We start from the raw sequence: 20805 nt of genomic DNA on the forward strand, positions 1-20805 counted from the left end.
GCAGACTCGTGGCGTCCACCCGCCCCGTCCGCCCCCCCCGTGATACGGACAGTCGGTACTGCTCCAGTCACCTTTACGAATCAAAAGTCGGGTTCCTCGAACCAACAGTCTCGACTCGACCAACTCGAGGACTGGACGACAACATCACGGCCAAGCCAACAGGGACTCCATCTCGACCCAAACCAACGGGTGTCCGCAGCCGTGCGACGCTTAACACCGTGCCCCCGAGCACCAACGACCGACCGACCGATTGTCCGTCCTCCACGACGCGCCCGGGCGCACGAATCGATTAGGTAGCCAGCCCTGCGCGCCGCTCTCTGCCCCCCCACCGCCGCTGTCGCCATGCCGCACATGCGCGAGGTCAAGACGTGCGACCGCTGTCGACACTTTAAGCGCCGCTGCGATCTCCTCAAGCCGTCCTGCTCCCGTTGCGTGCAGGCCGGCGTGCGGTGCAGCTTTGAGAATCCCGGTAGTGGTGGTGTTAGTTCTGCGTCGGCCCCCAACGGCTCGTCCGTGTCCCCGGTCCTCAAGTACGAGGATAACCCGGATGGCAAGAATGGCCTGATCTCCCCCTCCGACTCGGTCGAGGAGACGAGCGAGCAGAAGCTGCTCATTAACTCGCTGTCAGGGGCCGTCGACGCATCGTCGCTCGCGGACGACTCGACGACTGTCGCAGGACCCTCCTCGGGTGGTGGTGCCCACGCCGGGCAGAGGGTCGTGAGGAAGCGCAAGCGCAATTGCCTCAGCTGCCTGCGATGCCATCGCCTCAAGGTCAAATGCGACAAGGAGCTGCCGTGCGGCCGTTGCAAGAGCAGCGGCAACGGGCGCGAGTGCTACTACAGCTACAACAAGGGACCGAATGGTGGCAAGTTTCCCTGCCCTACGGTGCCCAACCCCTCGTCCGGCAGCGAGATCACCAAGTCGACGCAGGCCACATGGCACGTCAGTCACGAGCCGCGAGGATCGAGCCACTGGCGGGACCTCATGACCAAGGTACGAAGCAAGCGGACCGGCCACATGGAGGGCATCCATATATCCATGCAAGTACAGACCCCCAGCTAACGAAGCGCAGATTGCCCACCTAACGACAAAGGAGTCGCCGACTTTGACGACGGCGCTGGAGAACGTGGCGACCAACGCGTGTCTCGCCAACTTCACGCTGCCCGGCAACTTCCCGTTCGGCACGCCGGGCGCCACAAAGTACTATGCGCGCGACGCGGTGGTCAAGCTGGTGGAGAGCGAGCGGCCGCGGTGCCAGACGTACATTGACCGCTACATCAACCTGCTGGACTGCGTCAACCCGATCCTGGACGTGGCCGTGTTCCAGCGCGAGCTCGAGGCGTACTGGCAGGACACCAACTCGGTGAGCCTGTGCTGGCTCGCCCAGCTGCTCATGGTCATGGGGCTGGGTGCGTTTGCGACGCCGAGCCACGAGGAGCCGAGCATCGCGACGGAGCTGATGATGGGCGCCGAGGCGTGTCTGATGCAGACGCCGTTCATGTTCCGGCCGACGTTTGCCTCCTTGAAGGCCACGTGTCTCATGGTGGTGGCCAAGCAGGTGTGCAACCCGACGTGCTGGTTCGTCGACTCTTGCTGGTCGCTGCTGGGCCTGCTGGTGCGCATGTGTTTCATCTTTGGGCTGCCGCAAGACAGCTCGGAGGGCATGGACGCGGCCGAGCGGTCATCGCGGCGGCGGCTGTGGCTGACGATTCTGTACCTGGACATCAAGCTGTCGCTGCCGACGGGGATGCCGCCGCTGACGCGGCCAGATGAGCTGAGCTCGCTCAAGAGCATGCCGGAGCTCGGGGAGCACAGCGGGCTGCAGCAGATCCTGTCCGAGTCGCTGCCGGTGGTGCTGTCGATCCTGGTGCAGCTCAACTCGGGCAACGACCAGATCCCGTACCCGGAGGTGCTCCGATACAACGCGCAGATCCGGGCGCTGATGGCGCACGCGCAGCGAGTGTGCACCAACGAGCTGCAGCGGACGACGGTGGATATCTATCTGCGGCGGTGCCTGATGGTGCTGCACCGGCCGTTTGCGCTGCACCTGGACGGGCCGACCATGTTCCCCGAGTCGTACTGGTCGTCGCTCGAGTGCTCGCTGGCGGTGCTGATGCACTACCGCAACTTCTGGTACGAGGACCCGGCGCACAGGTACGACCTGGTCGGGCGGGCCTTTACGCACGAGTTCTTCTCGGCGGCGCTGCAGGCGAGCGTGCACGTGCTGCGGCCGGACGCGCCGCTGGCGGGTGCGGCGGGCACGGGCTGCGAGATTGTGCCGCGCCAGATCATCCTGGACACGTTGAAGAGCTGCGTCGAGATCTGGCAGGGGGAGCAGCACAAGAGCGTGTGCTGGCGGACGTCCTACAACGTGCTCCACGCGATCATGGGGCTGATGCCGGACTCGGACATGGAGGAGCTCGAGACGACGCCGACCTCGTGATGGTGGTAAGAGGGACAGTTCTGATATTACACTGCGTTGGGGATACCATGATGATAGAATCGATTCGAATTCAACATTGCCTGCTGTGCTACCGTGATGGACATCGTTCCCGCCATCCGTATAGTGACATACTGGAGAGTGAGTGTTAGCGGTGATCAAGGCACTACGTTGATCTAGTACAGGGTACTACAGGTGCATCGTCACTATCTACAAAGCTGACTGGAGCTGAGCTGGCACAAGTGGGCCTGGCCCCGGGCTGGACCCCTCTGCAAGGTCACCCACAGCATGCCGTCATCCCGCTTCTGCCCAGACATTCATCACGCACCATCAAAGGAACGAATGAGGGAATGTTGAAGGAGTGAGTGAATGAGCGAGTGCAGCAGACTGGAGCCGAGACCACCCAACCACCTTAGATTTCGCTCGTCATCAGCCAGCTTTACGTTCAATAGAGTCCAGTCGCCTCCAGCCTCCCGTAACCCTCGTCGAAAGCGCGGCACCACCTGCTGTGTCACCCCTCACTGCAGGCACCAACTGAGCTCATCACTAGACTAACAGTCCAGCATCTCACGTGCCGAGACTGGAGCTTGTGCTTCCTGCACCACACCATAATCTCGTCGTCTATCGCATGCGACCGCATCTTGTCCCCAACACCTGCGTTCACAAACACCATCGACAACGCTGATCTCACTTCCTTCCACCTCCCGCACCGCGCTACCTCACACACCAACGATGGCGTCCATGGTCGACCATTCACCACCTGTGCACTCGCCGCCAGGGCCCGATGCAAAGCGACCCAAAGGTACAGTACCACGAAGCAACCAAGGGAAAGAAAATACTAACACGCAAAAAGGCATCCTCAAGAACCCCAGCACACAGAACATCCACCCCTCTGCTCCCCCAGCCGCCGCCCCCGCGCGTCCCGACGACCCCCGCCGCCGCGAGCGCTCCCTGTCCAGCAAGGAGATCACCATTGAGAACACGCACTTCAACGCCGGCGACCGTCGCTCCTCGTCCGCCGCGCGCCAGGCCGCCGCCGCCCGCCGCCTCTCCGGCCACGCGCGCGCCGACGACGGCACCAGCCAGCGCCTCAAGTGGGACGAGGCGAACCTCTACCTCACCGAGCAGGAGCGCACGGCGACTATGAAGATTGACGAGCCCAAGACACCCTATGCGAAGCACTACGACCCGGCCGAGGACCCGTCGGACGACGAGGATGGGGACGAGGTGATGGCGGACGGCCCTGACCCTGGTCGCAAGTCTGCCCGTGCGCCTGCGGAGGAGGACATCCCCGGCCTGTCGCTCGGCGAGCCCGAGGAGGCCGTCTCGTGGCCGGTCGAGAGGACGCCGTCCGCTGAGAAGAGGGCGCATGTCGATGACGAGAGCGTCGACGATGGACGCCACGACATGGACGCGCCGGACATGGCTGGCTGGTCCGAGGAGGAGAAGGCCAAGCACCGCAAGTTTGAGGAGGCCCGGAAGAAGCACTACGAGATGAAGAATGTCGCGCAGCTGCTCGGCAGCGGGGAGGGCTTGCCGGACGAGGATGAGGACGAGGACGAGGAGGATGCGGTGCCGCCGCCGGTGCCAGCCTTGCCCAAGGGGGCCAACGGGGCCAGGTGAGGTGAGGTGATGGGGTTGTCCTTTTTGGGTGCAGTGCAAGCATACTGGAGTTTCGTGTTGTCGTTATCTGTTTTCTCTTAATTTTGTCGGGGCATTCTTACTCGTGACACGGTCACCGGGGGGCACACGAGCTGGGTAGACGCAATGATGCATTGGTACGCGACGACGATGGACTACTTGGCAAATTGACTATGCAATGACCTTGATACGGAGTCCTGTGTGTAAGTATATCGTGTGGTAGATACAAATGCTTGGCGGAAATAGTTGCCTAAATCGTCTTAGCTGGAGTGCCTAGGAACTACGTGAGTGAGGGTCGTGGATCGTGATGATCATGATGGTTGATCAGACGCCAGTGAGCCAGAAGTTCAGAACAGTCACCAAGACATTTACTGCCGATAGTAGAGCCAAAAGCAGTATCATCCCTCTGCTGGAAGTTGGAACTTTGGGGCAGTACGTTGATGCGCTAATAGGTAACAAGTGGATCGTCAAAAGGACTCAAGAACCGATGATGTCTTCGCATAGCCAATCTGGTTCAAGAGGCATCCAAGAACGTGCCCGCCTAGTCATTACATACACGGTCGACGCAGAGCACATAAATAGATCATCGTGTCCTCGCGGAGACACAGACTCAAGCCTCTCCCGTCACCAACCTCCACCCTCCCTCATCCTCCCCTCCTCTCACTCACCATGACAAGCAACATCCGCCCGGCCTGCCATCACCCCCTCGATGTCATCGGCAACACCCCCCTCCTGCGCCTCGGCAAGGTCATCCCCCCGGGCTGCGCCGACATCTACATCAAGCTCGAGTACATGAACCCGACCGCCTCCTACAAGGACCGCCTCGCCCGCGCCATCGTGGAGCAAGCCGAGCAAGACGGCCGTCTCACACCGGGCATGAAAATCGTCGAGGCCACGGGTGGCAGCACCGGCTCGTCGCTCGCCTATGTATGCGCCCTCAAGGGGTATCCCTTTCGCGCCGTCTGCTCGCCCGTCTTTGCGCCTGAGAAGCTGCGCACCATGGCCGCCCTGGGCGCTGAGCTCGATCTCGTCGAGAGTCCGACGGGTAAGATCACGCCGGACTTCTTCCGTTCCCTCGTCGACCGTGCCAGCGAGACGGCCGACAGGGAGGGATGGCTGCTGGCGAACCAGTTTAAGAACAAAGATGCCCTCGTCGGCTACCGCGCGCTCGGGGAGGAACTCGTCGCGCAGCTGCCGCAGGGGATCGATGCGTTCTGTGCGGCTGTGGGCGGCGCGGGTATGGCCATGGGTGTGGCGGCCGTGCTGAAGGAGAGGAAACGGGATACCAAGGTTGTCGTGCTCGAGCCCGCGAGCTCACCTCTTCTGACAGAGGGGAAGACGGGCGTCCACAGCGTGGATGGTGTCGGTACTGGTTTTATTCCCCCGCTGCTGGACGAGGCGCTGTACGATGAGGCGCGCGGCGTCTCAGAGGAGGAGGGGCGGGACATGTGTCGCCGGCTGGCTGCGGAGGAGGGCGTCTTTGCCGGTGTGTCGACGGGCTTGAACGTCGTGGCGGCGATCCAGCTGGCCAAGGAGCTCGGGCCGGGCAAGGTGGTTGTCACGGTGGCCTGCGACTCGGGGTTCAAGTATCTCAACGGGCCGCTGTTTGCGTGATGGTGAGAGTGTATATAAATCGCTATGCACGTCGTTATATCATGTCATTATCCACATATCTCATCAAGGCCCCCCCTACTCCTTGGGCAGATCGACCGCCTGCGCGTACCGACTCCTCTTGGCCAGGGCATCGCCGTAGCGAATGAAGGCAAACGGGATGAGCCCCATGGCGAGGGCGATGAACGCCAGCAGCGACGGGGCCCAGTGAAGGCCGAGGTCGCCGTACATGGCGGGCGCGGCGAGGGGCAGGACGACGGCGCCAATGGACCGGGTCATGCTGCTGGCCGCCTGCGCCGAGGCCGAGTGCTGGCGGAAGACGTCGGTCAGGTAGTTGGACATGCCCATGAAGATGAGCTGGAAGCCGACGCCCCAGAGGATGCCGCCCAGGGACACGACGATGGGCGAGATGCCCCTAAAGGTCGTCCAGCCCAGCCAGAACAGGGAGATGGTCATGCTGGGGGTGGTCAGTGGCTGCAAAGCCGAAAGAAAGAAACAAGAATAGCGTACCAGGGTGAGGCGATGCATGCAATCGGCAGTCTCCTGTTGATCTCGCGCTGCGCCCAGTGTTGGCCTGCGCGGGCTGATTTGTCGTAGTAGTTGTTGAAGACGTAGAATACGGCCATGGAAAGGATCACGCCGAGAGCCACTAGCAACATGATTATTTAGTCTTCGAACTGATCTTGGTCTGGGGAGACGAACCAGGTAGATACGCCAGGGCTGCTGGCCCAGGTGCCAAGCCATAAAAGTCTAGGATCAGAAGGGTCAGCATGGACTTTCCCAGACGCAGTAGTGGAACACACCTTGGTAGACAATCGGATACGCCTGGAAGAGCAGGTAGAAGACAGAGTAGGCGAGGGCGAGGTAGATGGCCGTCGAGAACAGGATGGGCTCCGTGACGAGCAGCGTCATCGGCCGAAGGAAGATCTTGCGGACATTAAAGGGCTGCAGCTCTGTCGACGTGCAACCAGCGGCGTGGCTGCCGCCCTTGATACGCTCCTTGATCATCTTGTTGTAGAGGACGGGCGCAAACGTCTCGGGGATGGTCAGGACAATGGGCAGCCCGGGGGCTGCAATGAGACCGGCTGCCCAGAATGGCCATCGCCACGAGACGGGTGAAGAGTAGCCGGAGATAATGGGACCTATCATTGGTCCGAATGTCGTGATGGTCATGTACGTGGACAGCGCGAAACCTCGCTGTGACGGGTTGTCGAGGATATCAGCATAGAGACCGCTGATGACTGTCGTGGGCGCCGCCGCGTTGATCCCACACAGTAGTCGAAGGGCCAGGAGGGCGCCGTAGGTTGGTGCCCCGGAGCACGCCAGAGTGAAGACGAGATAGCCGAGAAACGTGCCGATCATGACAGGCCGTCGACCAATGTACTCGCTGAGAGGTCCGAAGATGAGCGGTCCCAGGACGTAGCCGATCATGTAGAGGGAGTTGAGGAGGGTGAGATGGATTTTTTGCGAGACGTTGAACTCTTCGGCGATCGCGTCAAGGGCCCCCGAGGGCATGGAGGAGCCCATGTTGCCATTGAAGGTGCAGGTGAAGCCAGCAATGACAATGTGTGCCTTGCGTTGCTGTCGGATGTTAGAGTCTCTTGCAGCGAACTAGTACATGGAATGGAGTACGCACCCATGACAGCTTGGTGGGATCCCAGCTCTTGTCCAAGGATACTGCCTCGAGAGGTGCTGGCGCCTTTTCCAGCAAGGTAGGCGTTGTGGTGCCGTCCGTAGAAGCCATGTCGTCGAGAAAAAGATGCCAGCCAATATGCTTTTCTGATCCAGGCTGGGGCCACCTGCCTGGTCCTCTTTATATCTCGCGGATTCCATTACCCAATGTGCTCCTGTGGATTCTGCAAACTTTGCTGCATGTACCTTGCCATGACAGCAGTCGAGACTCGTCAATGAAGCATGAAGACCGAGTCCTTGGGCAGATTTCCGTGTAAGCCGCGAGACAGACAGTGATTGGCCAAAAGTGCCGAGGCCGGCCCTCCTCCTCGACATCCGGTCCGGCGTCGCCAAGAAAAAAGGGCGCCGTCGAGGCGTCATTGGCTCCAACTTCCGCTCCTCTTTCACACTGACACATCCTCAGACTAAGTTCCTCGTCCTCTTCCCGAGATTTGAGTCCGTCCTTCTCTCGCTTACCAATTAGCTGAGCTGGGCAGACTGGACCCAATGGACCCCGGGCGTCCAGAGCGTCCCGCGAACGGCCGACGACGTGCCAGTACGTATGACCAATGTCCCGTTCCCCCGTCAAATGGGAGGGTGCTAACGTACCGACAGACGGAAGAGCGTGTACACACTGCCATCAGCGCAAGGTCCGCTGCGATATCCTGGACAAGGGCGCACCGTGCACAAACTGTCGCACGACGGGCCGCGCAGGATGCCTGATGTACGAGAAGAAGAGGCTGCGCAGCAGCAGGAGGCCATCCAGGGAGATCCCCATCCGGCCGCGGGAGACGGCGAGCGCGAGCCTGTCAGCCACGGCCACGCCTCGCGACGCCGCCGACTCGGCCGAGGAGAATGACCCGGGCAACCTGGCCGAGTTCATCGACTGCGAGGACGTGCGGACGGCCATGATCGACCACCACGGCCGCACCTGTTTCATCGGCACCGAGGTGTCCAACTTCAACTACCTCGTCCGCCAGAGCTCGTGCCAGCCAGGCTACGACAGCGTCTTCCACTTTGGCAACCGCCAGTTCGCCCGCAAGCTCACCGCCCACGACCTGCAGCACGTCCCGCCCGAGGCGCTGGAGCGCCCATCCAAGGAGATGGAGGCCCGGCTGCTGCGCGCCTACTTTGACAACGTCAACACGGGCTGGCCCATTGTCGACGAGGAGCATTTCATGGCCCAGTACGAGGGCAAGGTGACCCGGTGTCCCGTCCCGCTGCCGCTCCTCAACGCCATATTTGTCGTCGGCAGTCATGTCCTCGCCGCGCACGACAGCTCCATCCGGGCGCTCCAGCCGACCTTCTTCCGCAGGGCGAAGCTCCTCGTCGACTACCGCTTCGAGCAGGACCGCACCATGTACGTCCAGGTCGCGCTACTGCTGACGTGGTACTCGGACGGTCTCGAGGAGATTGTCGCGAATGCCTGGCACTGGATCGGCATCGCCACCAGGACTGCTCTCGGCGCCGGCATGCACCGCGACGTGAGCAAGTCGAGCATGATGCCCATGGCGAAGCGAACATGGGCGCGTCTGTTCTGGGTTCTGTTCCAATTTGATACCATGGTGTCGTTATCGTATGGCCGGCCACAGGCAATGTGAGTCCCATAGACTACATATAACATCCACCTGCTGACGTGGAGCAAGGAACCTCGAAGAGTCCGATGTGCCAGAGCTTACTGAGGCCGAGTTTGAGGGCGTGCCCAACGCCGAAGTGAGCTTCGTCGTCCACCACGCAAGACTATGTGCCGTCATCGCCGCCGCCACGCGTGCGCGCTGGGCCCTCCGCGCGACGCCCGAGAGTCGCATCCAAGCAGCGAGGGACGCCGACATGGCCCTGGCGCAGTTCACGCAGCAGCTCCCGCCCAGCATGCAGCTGTCCTACTCCAGCGTCGACCCCTGGCAGGCGACGCTGCATCTGACGTACAACAACTTCCTCGTGCTCTCCCATCGGCCGCCTCCCAAGGGCCAGCCCGACCCGGTATCGGAGGCATGCAGCGATCCGGGCATCTGCAGCAGCGCGACCCTCGTCATGGCGTCCATCCTGGAGACGATGCGGCAGCGGGGCGCGCTGACGAAGCTCTGGCATTATAGTATTCACGCCCTCTTCACGGCCCTGGTCCACGTGAGCAGCGAGTCGAACGCGTCCTCGAACCCGCTCGTCTCGGCCAAGGCTCAGCAGACATTCGACTCGCTGCGGGCGTCGCTTCGCGGGTTGTGCCCGCACTGGCGCTTTGCTCAGGGTGTTCTGCAGCTGTTTGAGCAGCGAGCCTCCAAGCACAGGCACCAGCCGGTTGGCGGTCATCACAGAGGGGAAGGCCCTGGATTCTCGTTGCGGCCGGGGGCGGCTGAGCAGGCTGCTCCGGGGAGTAGTGGCGTGTGGAGAGACGGTGACCCAGGTTCATGGACAGCCGCGAACGAGACGAATGTCGCCCCTGTGTATGCTGACGTGCCTTCGGGGGACATGTTCCTCGATGACCTGTCGCTGCCCGACGAGACGGCCCTGGAGCTCTTCCTGTCGGGGATGGAGAACAGCGATGGCTTTGAGTTTACATTCAATGGCCAGGGTTGAGGGTGAGGTGTTGACTCGCTGAGTCGTCCCAGCTACGTGGCGCGCTGCCATATAACGCGCTCACAATGCGCGTGTCAACCACCACGTCGTAAAGGTGCACATCCCTCCGATCGGGGCTGCGAGGGCCTAGTGAGCCGATGTCTTTGAGGCTTCCGAAAAAGAGCTCGAGGCAAGGCTTGAATTTATGGGCATTCACTAGCCGCCCTAGACCAAAGAAAACAAGAGCCAGCAGGGCTAGTCGGAGCGCTACTTCGTGTCGCTTGGCGGGTATGAAGAGGTCTTTATGATATTGTGTCGTCCTGGACAGGTACAAAGAACCCTGTGAGCCTGACGAGATGGATCTTCACATGAAGGAGGAAAAGTGTTGAAGCTATTTTGATGCCAAGGTTAGGCACGGGAGTGCGTACGCACACAGCCGAACGAATGATGGATAGACTGCGCATGTCCTCCAGGGTAGCCTATCTTATCGCCTACCGGACGCCGTGTCCCGGGTAGCCTAGACAGTTGTCTCCATGAGGGGACGTCCCTGTGATCAATTGTCCGAACCTAATTAATCACCATCCGTGCATGCTCTCATTTCGAGAATCCGCACTTGAATATTAGCCTCTATAGTCGGAACTTTAGCTTCTGGGGAAAGCCGTCTGCCTTGGCAGGGGATGCGCTACGCCCACGCTATCGTCTTCCTCACGTTGGACCCGATCCGGGGATCTGAGATCTGAGATCCGCGACGTCATCACTACGGACTGACTGACTGTGTTCAAGGTCCCGTCACGGTGAGCGCAATGGCCATCATCAACCTTGGCTCCTACATCGCCATTTCTCCCGCGACCTGATACCAGGTCCAGTCATTCACGCCATGCTGTCTTGCCTCGGGTTCGGTGGCGGCAACAGCCGTGACAGCGAGCGCGAGCCCCTGCTGCCTCGCTACAATGACGATACCGCGCTGCAGGCGCGCCTTCACGAGAAGCTGCACACGTATCAGATGCTCCGCGCCATGTCCAAGGGCTACATGCCCTCCAACGAGCAGACCATTGTGCACCTAAGGACTCTTCTCTCCGCCGACGTGCTCAACCCGGACGTGCCTGATCTGAGCGACTCAGGACGCGCCCTCCTCCGCACCACCAAGCTCCTCCTCCAGCAGCTCATCACTCTGCTGCAGAACAAGAACTCGGAGGACCAGATCCAGGACTTTCTGTGGTGCCTGGCCAAGGCGCGCCTGAACGTGGACACGGAGGACCTCGCCGCCAGGGCGTCGGCTGCCAAGGCAAAGGGCGACACGGCGGCGGCATATGAGAGCCTGCGCACCGTCGGGTCCCTGCTGCTCACCAACTCTGACTTTCGCGTCTTCCTGTCCGACGTGGAGACCGTCGCCCGCGAGGTCTTTCGCGACACGGCCTTCAGCCTCGCCGACGTGTCCAAGAAGGCAGGCAAGAAGCTCGAGCCCTCCGAGGAGGACCAAAAGGCCGTCCAGCAGGCCAACGGCAACTCCAAGGCGCCACCGACCAAGGAAGACCTCGCGGGCGAGGCCAAGGAGGTCACCCAGATCCTCGCGCAGGGCGCGTCCGAGGTCGCCCACGACGCGGGGGACAGCGTCGTCGAGCATGCGACTGGCGAGGAGCAGGAGGCACTCGTGACGCGACTCAAGGCGGCCGTCATGAAGCTGCGCAAGAAGCCGGACTACTCGCAGTCTGTCTCGACCCTGTCCACCTTGCTCCGGCGGTACCTCCTGGCCTACTCGCACGCCGCGACGGAGGCGGTCGACGCCGTGGAGGACGACGTCGATCGCAACCCAGAGGCGGACCGGGCCCTCAAGAACTTTTGGATGTTCCTCACGTCCATTGGCGACAAGGACGAGTGGAACAAGGTGGAGGACGCCTTCAAGGCCGTCGTGGAGGACGGGAAGAGTGACCCGGATTTCGACGAGCTCGTCCGCAACATATCCAACATGGTGCAGGACATGCTCGCCGACCCCGACTTCTTTGACCACGTCGACGAGCGGCTGAACGAGGTCCGCACCAAGTCCAAGAAGCTCCAGTCGGACTCAAACATGTCCGAGGACCTCAGCAAGCTGCTCAACGCCCTCCACGCGGCGTTCCAGTCCTTTATGCGCGACACGGACGTGCACAAGCTGCTCCGCACGTCCACGCGCCTCGCCCACCTGCTGTCGCCCACCGGCCAGTACACCAACGGGGCACTCATCACGGACTCTGTCAACGTCTTCGTGCCCATGGCCATCAACGCCGTGCAGTACATACCCATCCCGCGCGTCGAGGTGTCCACGCCGGCCGTGGACCTGCTGATGGAGAACCTCATCCTCGAGCCGGGCCGGACCGTCAACCAGAGCTCGTTCCTCCCGTTCCAGCTCAACATAACGACCCAGAACGACATTCAGGTGCGCAAGGCCCGCATGCGGGTCGCCTCCACCATGCGCTCCCTCGTGCGCGTCAAGATCTCGGGCATGTCCATCGCCGCCGACGACCTCGGGTACTGGCTCCGCCTGCACTCGGGCCTCCTGCGGGTCATGGACGAGGGCATCGCCGGCTTCCACCTCGACGAGCGCGGTCTCGACATTGCCGTCGACCTCGAGATTGGCCGCGACCGGATGGACAGCATGGTGGCCCTGCGCGGCGTCACCGTCAAGATCCACCACCTCAACTACACCTTGAGCCAGTCCAAGTTTGCCTGCCTGGCCTGGCTCTTCAAGCCGCTCGTCCGGCCCATTGTCCGCAAGGCGCTCGAATTTCAGATCAGCAAGGGCATCACCGAGGGCCTTGAGACGCTGAACCGGGAGCTGCTCTACGCGCGCGAGCGTCTGCGCGCCACGCGCATCGCGGACCCCCAGGACCTGTGGACGTTTGTCAAGGCCGTCGCCGCCCGCCTCACGCCCGCCCCGGACCCAGACGTCGACGCGCGCGTGGGTGTGAAGCCGGGCGGCGGAGTTTTCCGCGGTCGCTACGCGCCGGGCAGCCTGGTCAAGCTGTGGGAGGAGGAGGGACGGAATGCTGAGCAGCAAGTGTACGAATATGAGAGGCAGGGCTGGCGCAATGGGATTTTTGATGTCACGACGACGGGCATCTGAGTATGGGGTGTCTCGCTACGTATGGATCGGCTTGCTTGGTGTTCAGGCGCGTACATGGCAGTCTGGTGTTGGTTCTTTCGCGGGTTCTTTTACTGTACCTACTTTCTTACTTGGCAATAATCATGATGCTCATCGACCTCACTCTCCGCCAACACGTGCATTTGCTGCACAAAGCTTGCCCAGCGGCAAAAAGACGAGGCTCGTCTCTGTGGGGACCACCCTGACACTGCATGATGCATGCTGCTGCATCGTCTTGATGTATTGGCAGCCACGAGTCTGCACGGCGTCACCTCGTCGTCCTCATTGGATCGTGCGCCGCGAAGCACATTCAACCCTGGGGATTGGGTTGCCGTCGCAGGGGGAGGCAGAGGGAAACGGGCATCTCCGACGGCAAGGGGTCAGCTGTCGGGTTGCTTCATTTGGCCAGCCGTCTCGTGCAGCAGCAGCAGCAGCAGCATTCCTGTCTGGATGGCGCACAGCCCTGGTTTTTCCCCGGATCATGGATGGATGTCTTACCCCAGCCTCTGGCCGCCCGTGCATGCAGACCGGGGGGAGATGAGCCGTCTGTCCGCTCGTACTTGAAAATTCTTCACCCAGTTGCATTGGGAACAAACTCCTCGATGTTTGAATCCTCAATCCTCGCAGGATTCATCAGAGTCAGGACTCCAGGACCTCGCTCGAGTCAGGCTCGGCGAGGCCCGTCCCTAGCACAGCAAGCGGATCGAAGCTCCACCACATTGAGATGGGTGCCCTACGCCACGATGATCCGCGCATGATGACCATCTGCACAGTGAAATACGCACGAGACATCGATGGCCGTGCGTAGACAAGACCCAAGACCTGCCCGAAACAGCATGGACTTGGCTGGAGCATGGACCGTGCTCACAGCCTCTTCTTTGCTAGGGCCAGTAGCCGAGCACGATGCGTGATGACCGTCCACCATTCGTAACACAATTGCTCATTAATAACGCTCACCTGAACCTTTCGAGAATCGAGACCCCATTGATCACCACGGGGCGCCAGAAGCAAGCAATCTGCGACAGGGATGCAGCCTGATTTGCGGAGTAAAGTGCCTGGCTGAGCCAGCTGACCGGATCTACTCCCTCCCTCCCCTCTGCACTACAGCCGCCGATTTCATCCACTCTCGGGCATTCAACGCTCTTGTCCTCGCCCCTCTCTCTTCTGTCTGTCTGTCAGTCTGTCTGCTCATCAACCTTCCTTTCCTCGTGCTGTCCACCAGTCCGCCTATCCAGATATCCCCCTGAGCACATGGCGCCGCACAACGCGCCGGGTCCATGTCGCACACTTCATCACCAGCATAGCATGTGCGCCAGACATTGACGTGCACGGTACATGACCACCATCACCACCACCACCACCAGTGTGCTGCTGTGTGGAAATGGTCCAGGTCGTCGACGTTGAGCCCAGCTCGCCCACATCACACGAGCTGCTGCCCGCGTGGGGGCAGGACACGGTCGAGGGCAGCCTCCGCAAGGGTCTCTGCCTCGCCCCGTCTGCCATCCCGCGATGTGCCATCTCAAGCAGTATCAGCCTGGATGACCTCCTGGGGAACAACAGCAACAGCAGCAGCAGTTTCGGCCCGCTCGGCGGCTACGATAGCTCTACGGATGGCACGCCCACGCCAGCGGCCTCCTCGGTGGACGACTTCTTCTTCACCTGGGCGCCTCACGAGGGCATGCACTTTGACTTTCCGGAGCCAGCAACACAAACAACTCGCCAGGAACCAAAACGCTGGAAACGGATCCGGCACGGCCAGGACGTCGACGGCCCCAACACGGCCTCGCTGAGCTGTAAGAAGCGTCGCTTGCGCACTGAGCTCATCACCAGCCGCCTGTCGCAACCTTACTCGTTGCCCGCGACGCATATCCTCAACAGGGAGGGTGCCAAGCAGGGAGACAAGCGCTTCGCCAAGATTGCCACCTCGTATGATGTCGCGAGACGAGCCGCGCACTTGCACGCCACCTCGTTTCTACGGTTCTCGGTCATGAACCGCCTCCGGCGAAGGCTCGGGCTGGGCCACCCCGGCCAGCGCGTGCAGGTCGAGGAGGACGCCCGAGAAAGCACATGGTCCAAGGCGCCCTGGCAGTCTTCGACTTGGCCCACCGTGTCCGCCGGGGCAAAGCATCTACGCTCGTCTCGAGAGGCCCTCATCGCCTCCTCCGCGCGCGCCATGGGCCACGCTTCCTTTAAGGTGCAGACGTTGCTGTCGCAGCCGGCCGCGCTTCCCCTGCCAACGTGCGACCTCGCCGCCGCACGCAAGAGGACGTCGCCACGCATCCATCCTGTCCGGTCGCCCGAGCTTCACCCCGAGCGCAGCAGCGGGTATTACGACGAGCTGGACGACGACGGGTTTTCCTACCTGCACTGCGACGACGGCGCAGGTCTGAGCGAGGATCCGGAGCAGGTGTACTCGGACTTTGGCGTCATCTTTGGCAACGGCACCTCGACGGCGGCGGCAGAGGAGGATCATTCGTACGAGGAGTATCTGGATGAGCTCGACGGCATATCGTGGGTGACGATCTAGGGGGAGAAAAAAAGGGGGTTGCGAGAGAAAGCCTGCTGTTTGTAGTCATCAACTGGGACGGGCGTCGGTGCATATTGGCATGATAAGGTACTGGAGTATGGTTTCGCTGTTTGATCAGAGATACCCGTCAACAAAGATAAAAAGAGTAATCAAGGTCTTTCTTGTCTTCTTGTGCCGCTGCGCCCCCAGAGTATGACGAGGCCGGCCTATACCAGCTTCGACGCCCTATCCTTTGCAATGTCACACATGGCCTTTCTTTCACGTTAGTAGCCGCCCGTCACTGGGGACTGGGGGGGGGGGGGGACCATGGGGAACATGAGTCCGCGCACGGGGGGCGAGCAAACTCACCTGCAGCGCAGCATCCACCTCCATTGTGTAGTCGGCCCGCGCGATCCTCGATTTCATGTCCTCCATAATCGCGGGCCTGTCGCGCCCGTTGACAAAGACGACGTAGCGCAGGCCGGGAAAGGTCTCCTCGTACTGCTTGTTCAGGGCCGCGAGCTCCTCCTCCTGCGCGACGCTCTGGTTCCTCTGGATGTTGGCCTGCTCCGAGGCCGAGTGGGCCGACTCAATCTTCTTCTCGCCCAGGCGCGGATGCGAGCCCAGCACGTTGAGCAGCTCGGCGTCGGGCGACGAGGTCGAGGTGGACGCGGCGAGCGACAGCAGGCGGATCTGGCAGGCGTCGATCAGGTCGTCCCAGGAGTTGTACTGGGCCGTGCGGATGACGGACAGCAGCTTCTCGTGGATGACGGGGCTGGGCTCGAACAGGGTATCGAGGACGTCGGTCTGCTCCAGGTCGGAGCAGGTGTGGAAGCCCTTGATGGGCGGTAGTTTCAGGACGGTCATGCTGGCTGGGAAGCAGAGCAAAGGGCAGAAACGAACGAGAGAGGGAACGCTCAGGACGGGCTGGCTCCAAACATAACAGGATACAAGTACCTAGGAGTAGGACATGGACCCCCAAATTTGGCCGTTGCGGGACACAAGCCCAACAGTGCTACCTCCAGTCGATCACCTGGCTGGCTGGCTAAGGTGGTTCCGGAACGCCTGTGCTGTGCTGTGCCTGTGCGTGAGATGCCCCAGGTCAGGTCAGGTCACTGGAGTCCTGGAGGCTGGACCCCGCGGCGGACGTGTCTTGGCACGGACCCGCGATAAAGCTTCTCTGCCTTATCACCTCGTGACCCATGCAGAGAGTTGGTCCGTGCATCGCAGCCTGATAGCAAGTACCTAAGGCCAAGGCCAGCAAAATCTCGAGCCGCGACCAGCGCATCATCAAACCGCGATTGAGCGCGCCACACCCTCAATCTGTCAACATGCTCTGCGGAAGTAAGTCTGCCAGGCGCTCCCCCACCTCTGTTCTGGCCGCTGACCAACGCAGTATCGGGCGAGGCCCCCCAGGAGCCCGTCGTGTCCAAGAAGAGCGGCGTCATCTACGAGAAGCGACTGATTGACCAGTACATCCACGAGCACGGCACGGAGCCCAACACGGGCGAGGCGCTGCAGCCGGAAGACCTCCTCCCCATCACATCCTCCCGCATCGTCCGACCGCGGCCACCCACCCTGACGTCCATCCCAGCCCTCCTGGCGACCTTTCAGAACGAGTGGGACGCCCTGGCCCTCGAGACCTACAACCTCAAGGAGCAGCTGGCGCGCACCCGCGAGGAGCTCGCGACCGCCCTCTACCAGCACGATGCCGCCGTCCGCGTCATTGCGAGGCTGACGAGGGAGAGAGACGAGGCCCGCGACGCACTGGGCAAGGTCACCGTCACCGGGGGCGCTGCCAGCAGCAGCGGCGGCGACGCCATGGCCGTGGACAGCGTCGAGGGTCTACCGGAGAGTTTCGCGGCGCAGGTGGACCAGACACAGGCCAGCAAGTCGAAAGGTCGATCCAAGCGACCGATTCCCGAGGGCTGGGTCACCGGGGACGAGGTCAGCGCGTTTGCGCCCGCCACTACCAATGCCCTGCCCGTGGCGCAGGCGACTTCGCTCGACGTGGACCAGACGATCGCTGCGCTGGGTGGACTGAAGAGCGCGTCTGCCACATACTTGATCGAGACGGACACGGTGGAGCACCAGATTGCTGTCGACGAGCCCGTCACGGCGACCTTGGCTGCGGCCTCCAAGGTCGTGTTTGCGACCAGCCAGGGTTCTGTCAAGGTGTACCAGAATGGCGAACAGGTGAGCGAAGCCAGCGAGCACGCGGGTGCTGCCACCGGCTTGAGCTTGCATCCTGGGGAGCAGATCTTGGCCTCTGTTGGTTCGGACAAGAGCGTCGTGTTCTACGACTTTACCAACATGGGACGCATCAGCCGTGCTTACACGGATTCCCGTAAGTTGCCATGTGGTCCAGGTGGAAAATATATGCTAACAAATCACAGCCCTGACCACCTGCGCATTCCACCCTGACGGCCACCTGCTCGCGGCGGGCACCGTCTCGGGCAAGCTGAAGCTGTTCATGACCAAGACGCTCGAGCTGGCGGCCGAGTTTGACATTGGCGCGCCCGTGCAGGCCCTCACCTTCTCCGAGAACGGATACTGGCTCGCTGGCATCGCCAAGGGGCAGACCACGGTCACCATCTTTGATCTACGAAAGGAGGGCGACGCCAGGACGGCCAAGGTGCTCGAGACCGGGGGCTCGGTGCAGTCGCTGGCGTGGGACTACACTGGGCAGTTCCTGGCGACGGGAGGCGCCTCGGGGGTCACGGTCCAGCAGTACGTCAAGTCCAAGAAGGCGTGGGCTGAGCCCTTCCGGAGCTCCGTCGGTGCGGTCGCTGTGCGATGGGGCCAGAGCGGGCAGAAGCTGGTGTCGGTCAATGGCGAGGGTGTTGTAACTGTATTCGGCGTTCAGGCATAGCAAATTGGCAAAAGGGGCTTGTGGTCTACCTATCTAGAGAGCGGTGTTTGGGAATGAATTGCAATCTCACTATCTGCCATCTATCCTCTCTTGCTGAGTAACTGCTTCATGGTGAGAAAAAGTTAAAACGTCGAGTGGCGATTCGCGCGTGATCGGAGTCGAATGTGCGGCGCTAACTCACCCACAGGCTGCCAGCAGTGCCAGGCGAGTAAAGTGGGTTGACAGCCGCCGCTAGACATGGCACAACATCATCCATCATCCATCCCTCGCATTTGATCGTTGTGCATGGTCACCACGTATTCACTGACAGGACAGCCTTACCTCCTGCGACGCGCCTCCCACGTACCCAGACCATGATCAGTATATATCGACCCTCTGACGCGTCAACCACAACCTCGGACGAATTTCCATCCACCACAGCTGCCTCGCCTCATCCCTAGTTCAGGCTGCCGTCAGTTTCACGCGGATTCACGCCGCCACCCAGGATGGACCTCGACCTGGAAGACGGCCTCTTTGTCGACGACCATTCAACCTACGCCCATTCACTCTACGCCGAGAGCGACGAGGACGTCGTCGAGGTCACGCCTTCCCCTGCTGCCCGCACCAACGCCCGCCCCCGCCGAAGCCGCCACATCGACTACAGCGAGGCATCCCAACCCATCGTTCTGGGCGATTCGAGCCCTCCGCCTGCGCGATCCCCGACCCAGTCACACGAGAATCGAGCGCCCACGTATCTCGACTATCTTGAGCCAGAATTTGCCGAATTCCTAAGGGCCTTGCCGGATGTGGACGAGGAGTTCGCAGTCTACGATACGTTGAGCGGGTTGCGCAACAGTCTCAGCAACCTTACAAGAATAGCACGAGACACGGCCGAACCTAGTCTTGATCCTCGCCACGACGACTCGACAACAGAACGACGAAGCCGTTCCGCCACCGCCGCCGCCAGCTCGACCACCCCAGGCGGACGACCTCACCACCACCATCACCATCATCACCACCACCACCATCATCGCCGCCACCACCATCACCACCCACGGCACGATCCTCGCCACCACGCCCACGGCCGACGAGTTCCCAGGATGAGCGCGGCGCCTGCCGCAGCGGACGGGGTCATCGACCTGACAGCGGACGACGATTCCTCTGTGGAGGTGCAGCCCCCTCTGCCGTCCTCCCAGCAGAGCAACAACCCCAGACGCAGTCGACCCAACCGCGTATCGCCACCCACGCTCGCCCGCAGCGACGGCACCATCTCCAGATCCAACATGCAGTCCTTTATCGACCTGACGGGCGACGACGACGAGATCAACGAGGTCTCCCACCGCCATCCACCGCGTGCCCAGGCATCGCCCGCCCGACGTCAGAGACCCGCGGGCCGCCTGCCCCGGCCATCGCTCCCTCTCCCCCTACCGCCCTCCTCGGATCTACTCGTCGACATGGGCATGGGACCTGGCCCCGCCCGACCGACGCCACCACGCGGCGGCGGGGCCCTCTCCTGGGCCGCCCGTCTAGGCAGCATCAACGCCCTGCGGAACATCACCTACAACTGGCGAGATATGAGACTGGACGTCACGGCCGGCACATACCCGGCCGCGCAGAACGAGGCGCCCAAGCCGACTCGCGAGAAGACACCGCCCACGACTGAGGGATTCACCCGCAACACAAACGCCGACCCGGAGGAGGACATGGTCGCCGTCTGCCCGCTGTGCAGCGAGGAACTCGCCTACGAGACAGGCGTGGGACCGTCCGCCGCCGCGAGCAAGGCCTCGGGGTCCAGGAAGAGGAAACGGGCGCCGGAGCATCACTTCTGGGCGCTCAAGAAATGCGGCCACGTAAGCAGACCTGGGTCTCAACTTTTTCTTTCTTTTTGCTAATCTGCCTGTCATCCAGGTATACTGCTACAATTGCTTCGAGAGAAGGAAGGCGACAAAGAGCAAGACTAAGCCTTCGGCCGGCTTCCCGAGCTCAGGTGCCGCGAGCAACATCCACTGCGCCGTCGACGGATGTGAGACGCCCGTGTTGGCCAAGGGCGAATGGGTGGGTGTCTACGTCTGAGGAGGGCATCTTCTGGCGTTGCTTTTTCTTCCCTTTTGCCTTTTTGATTTTCCTACCACACGAGCATGGTGTTCAGGGGAGACGGCATAGATGCAGCGGGTCATACATGGCAGCCCGAGCTTGGTCCTTTTCTCTCTCATAGGGCGGCATTACACGCATCTGTAGGAGTTCATCTCAAATTAATTATCACATGCGGAGGTGCTGGTGAGCCACACCGTCGTGTCTATCTTGCGTTTTCTAATCATTAATTAACCTGTCCTCAGGCCATTCGAAAATCTCGAGTAGCAAAGAAAATCGCTTGTATTCGCTAAATGGGGATATCCTAGTACTCATGCCTCATTAGA

At 61.4% G+C, this 20805-nt stretch overlaps 10 protein-coding genes across 10 annotated transcripts; 8 read left to right on the top strand and 2 right to left on the bottom strand.

The window, feature by feature from the left end:
* Nucleotides 1-142: 142 nt before the first annotated feature.
* Nucleotides 143-2808, top strand: F5Z01DRAFT_344116 (N-terminal binuclear Zn cluster-containing protein). The gene is made up of 2 exons (XM_046259232.1): nt 143-993; nt 1073-2808. The coding sequence occupies exons 1-2, from the start codon at nt 343-345 to the stop codon at nt 2441-2443; spliced, it is 2022 nt and encodes a 673-aa protein (XP_046114635.1). The 5' UTR covers nt 143-342; the 3' UTR covers nt 2444-2808.
* Nucleotides 2809-3172: 364 nt separating this feature from the next.
* On the top strand, nt 3173-4063 carry F5Z01DRAFT_677531 (putative Glc8 protein; the record flags this gene model as incomplete). Its single annotated transcript, XM_046265362.1, has 2 exons — nt 3173-3242; nt 3294-4063. 2 exons carry the CDS (start codon nt 3173-3175, stop codon nt 4061-4063), a joined length of 840 nt encoding a protein of 279 aa, XP_046114636.1.
* A 290-nt stretch (nt 4064-4353) lies between these two features.
* On the top strand, nt 4354-5864 carry F5Z01DRAFT_346024 (tryptophan synthase beta subunit-like PLP-dependent enzyme). Its single transcript, XM_046259234.1, has 3 exons — nt 4354-4365; nt 4417-4476; nt 4534-5864. The coding sequence occupies exon 3, from the start codon at nt 4751-4753 to the stop codon at nt 5693-5695; it is 945 nt and encodes a 314-aa protein (XP_046114637.1). The 5' UTR covers nt 4354-4365; nt 4417-4476; nt 4534-4750; the 3' UTR covers nt 5696-5864.
* F5Z01DRAFT_343994 (major facilitator superfamily domain-containing protein) lies at nt 5733-7684 on the bottom strand. Its single transcript, XM_046259229.1, has 5 exons — nt 7329-7684; nt 6496-7273; nt 6395-6442; nt 6203-6341; nt 5733-6149 (listed from the first exon to the last, which is right to left on the bottom strand). Exons 1-5 carry the CDS (start codon nt 7434-7436, stop codon nt 5771-5773), a joined length of 1452 nt encoding a protein of 483 aa, XP_046114638.1. The 5' UTR covers nt 7437-7684; the 3' UTR covers nt 5733-5770.
* A 186-nt stretch (nt 7685-7870) lies between these two features.
* On the top strand, nt 7871-9934 carry F5Z01DRAFT_677534 (fungal-specific transcription factor; the record flags this gene model as incomplete). Its single annotated transcript, XM_046265363.1, has 3 exons — nt 7871-7919; nt 7979-8960; nt 9010-9934. The coding sequence occupies 3 exons, from the start codon at nt 7871-7873 to the stop codon at nt 9932-9934; spliced, it is 1956 nt and encodes a 651-aa protein (XP_046114639.1).
* A 541-nt stretch (nt 9935-10475) lies between these two features.
* On the top strand, nt 10476-13163 carry F5Z01DRAFT_344049 (uncharacterized protein). Its single transcript, XM_046259231.1, has one exon. The coding sequence runs from the start codon at nt 10791-10793 to the stop codon at nt 13011-13013; it is 2223 nt and encodes a 740-aa protein (XP_046114640.1). The 5' UTR covers nt 10476-10790; the 3' UTR covers nt 13014-13163.
* An 851-nt stretch (nt 13164-14014) lies between these two features.
* F5Z01DRAFT_344015 (uncharacterized protein) lies at nt 14015-15687 on the top strand. Its single transcript, XM_046259230.1, has one exon. The coding sequence runs from the start codon at nt 14413-14415 to the stop codon at nt 15556-15558; it is 1146 nt and encodes a 381-aa protein (XP_046114641.1). The 5' UTR covers nt 14015-14412; the 3' UTR covers nt 15559-15687.
* F5Z01DRAFT_343988 (Oxo-4-hydroxy-4-carboxy-5-ureidoimidazoline decarboxylase) lies at nt 15635-16526 on the bottom strand. Its single transcript, XM_046259228.1, has 2 exons — nt 15907-16526; nt 15635-15809 (listed from the first exon to the last, which is right to left on the bottom strand). The coding sequence occupies exons 1-2, from the start codon at nt 16402-16404 to the stop codon at nt 15765-15767; spliced, it is 543 nt and encodes a 180-aa protein (XP_046114642.1). The 5' UTR covers nt 16405-16526; the 3' UTR covers nt 15635-15764.
* Nucleotides 16527-16772: 246 nt separating this feature from the next.
* F5Z01DRAFT_665125 (cell cycle control protein) lies at nt 16773-18660 on the top strand. Its single transcript, XM_046264143.1, has 3 exons — nt 16773-16881; nt 16934-17884; nt 17934-18660. Exons 1-3 carry the CDS (start codon nt 16869-16871, stop codon nt 18407-18409), a joined length of 1440 nt encoding a protein of 479 aa, XP_046114643.1. The 5' UTR covers nt 16773-16868; the 3' UTR covers nt 18410-18660.
* On the top strand, nt 18661-20742 carry F5Z01DRAFT_665128 (uncharacterized protein). The gene is made up of 2 exons (XM_046264144.1): nt 18661-20238; nt 20297-20742. Exons 1-2 carry the CDS (start codon nt 18895-18897, stop codon nt 20459-20461), a joined length of 1509 nt encoding a protein of 502 aa, XP_046114644.1. The 5' UTR covers nt 18661-18894; the 3' UTR covers nt 20462-20742.
* The last annotated feature ends 63 nt before the right edge of the window (nt 20743-20805 follow it).

The sequence above is a fragment of the Emericellopsis atlantica genome (genome assembly GCF_019669845.1).
Source record: "Emericellopsis atlantica unplaced genomic scaffold F5Z01scaffold_33, whole genome shotgun sequence".
Classification (NCBI taxonomy): Eukaryota; Fungi; Ascomycota; class Sordariomycetes; order Hypocreales; family Bionectriaceae; genus Emericellopsis; species Emericellopsis atlantica.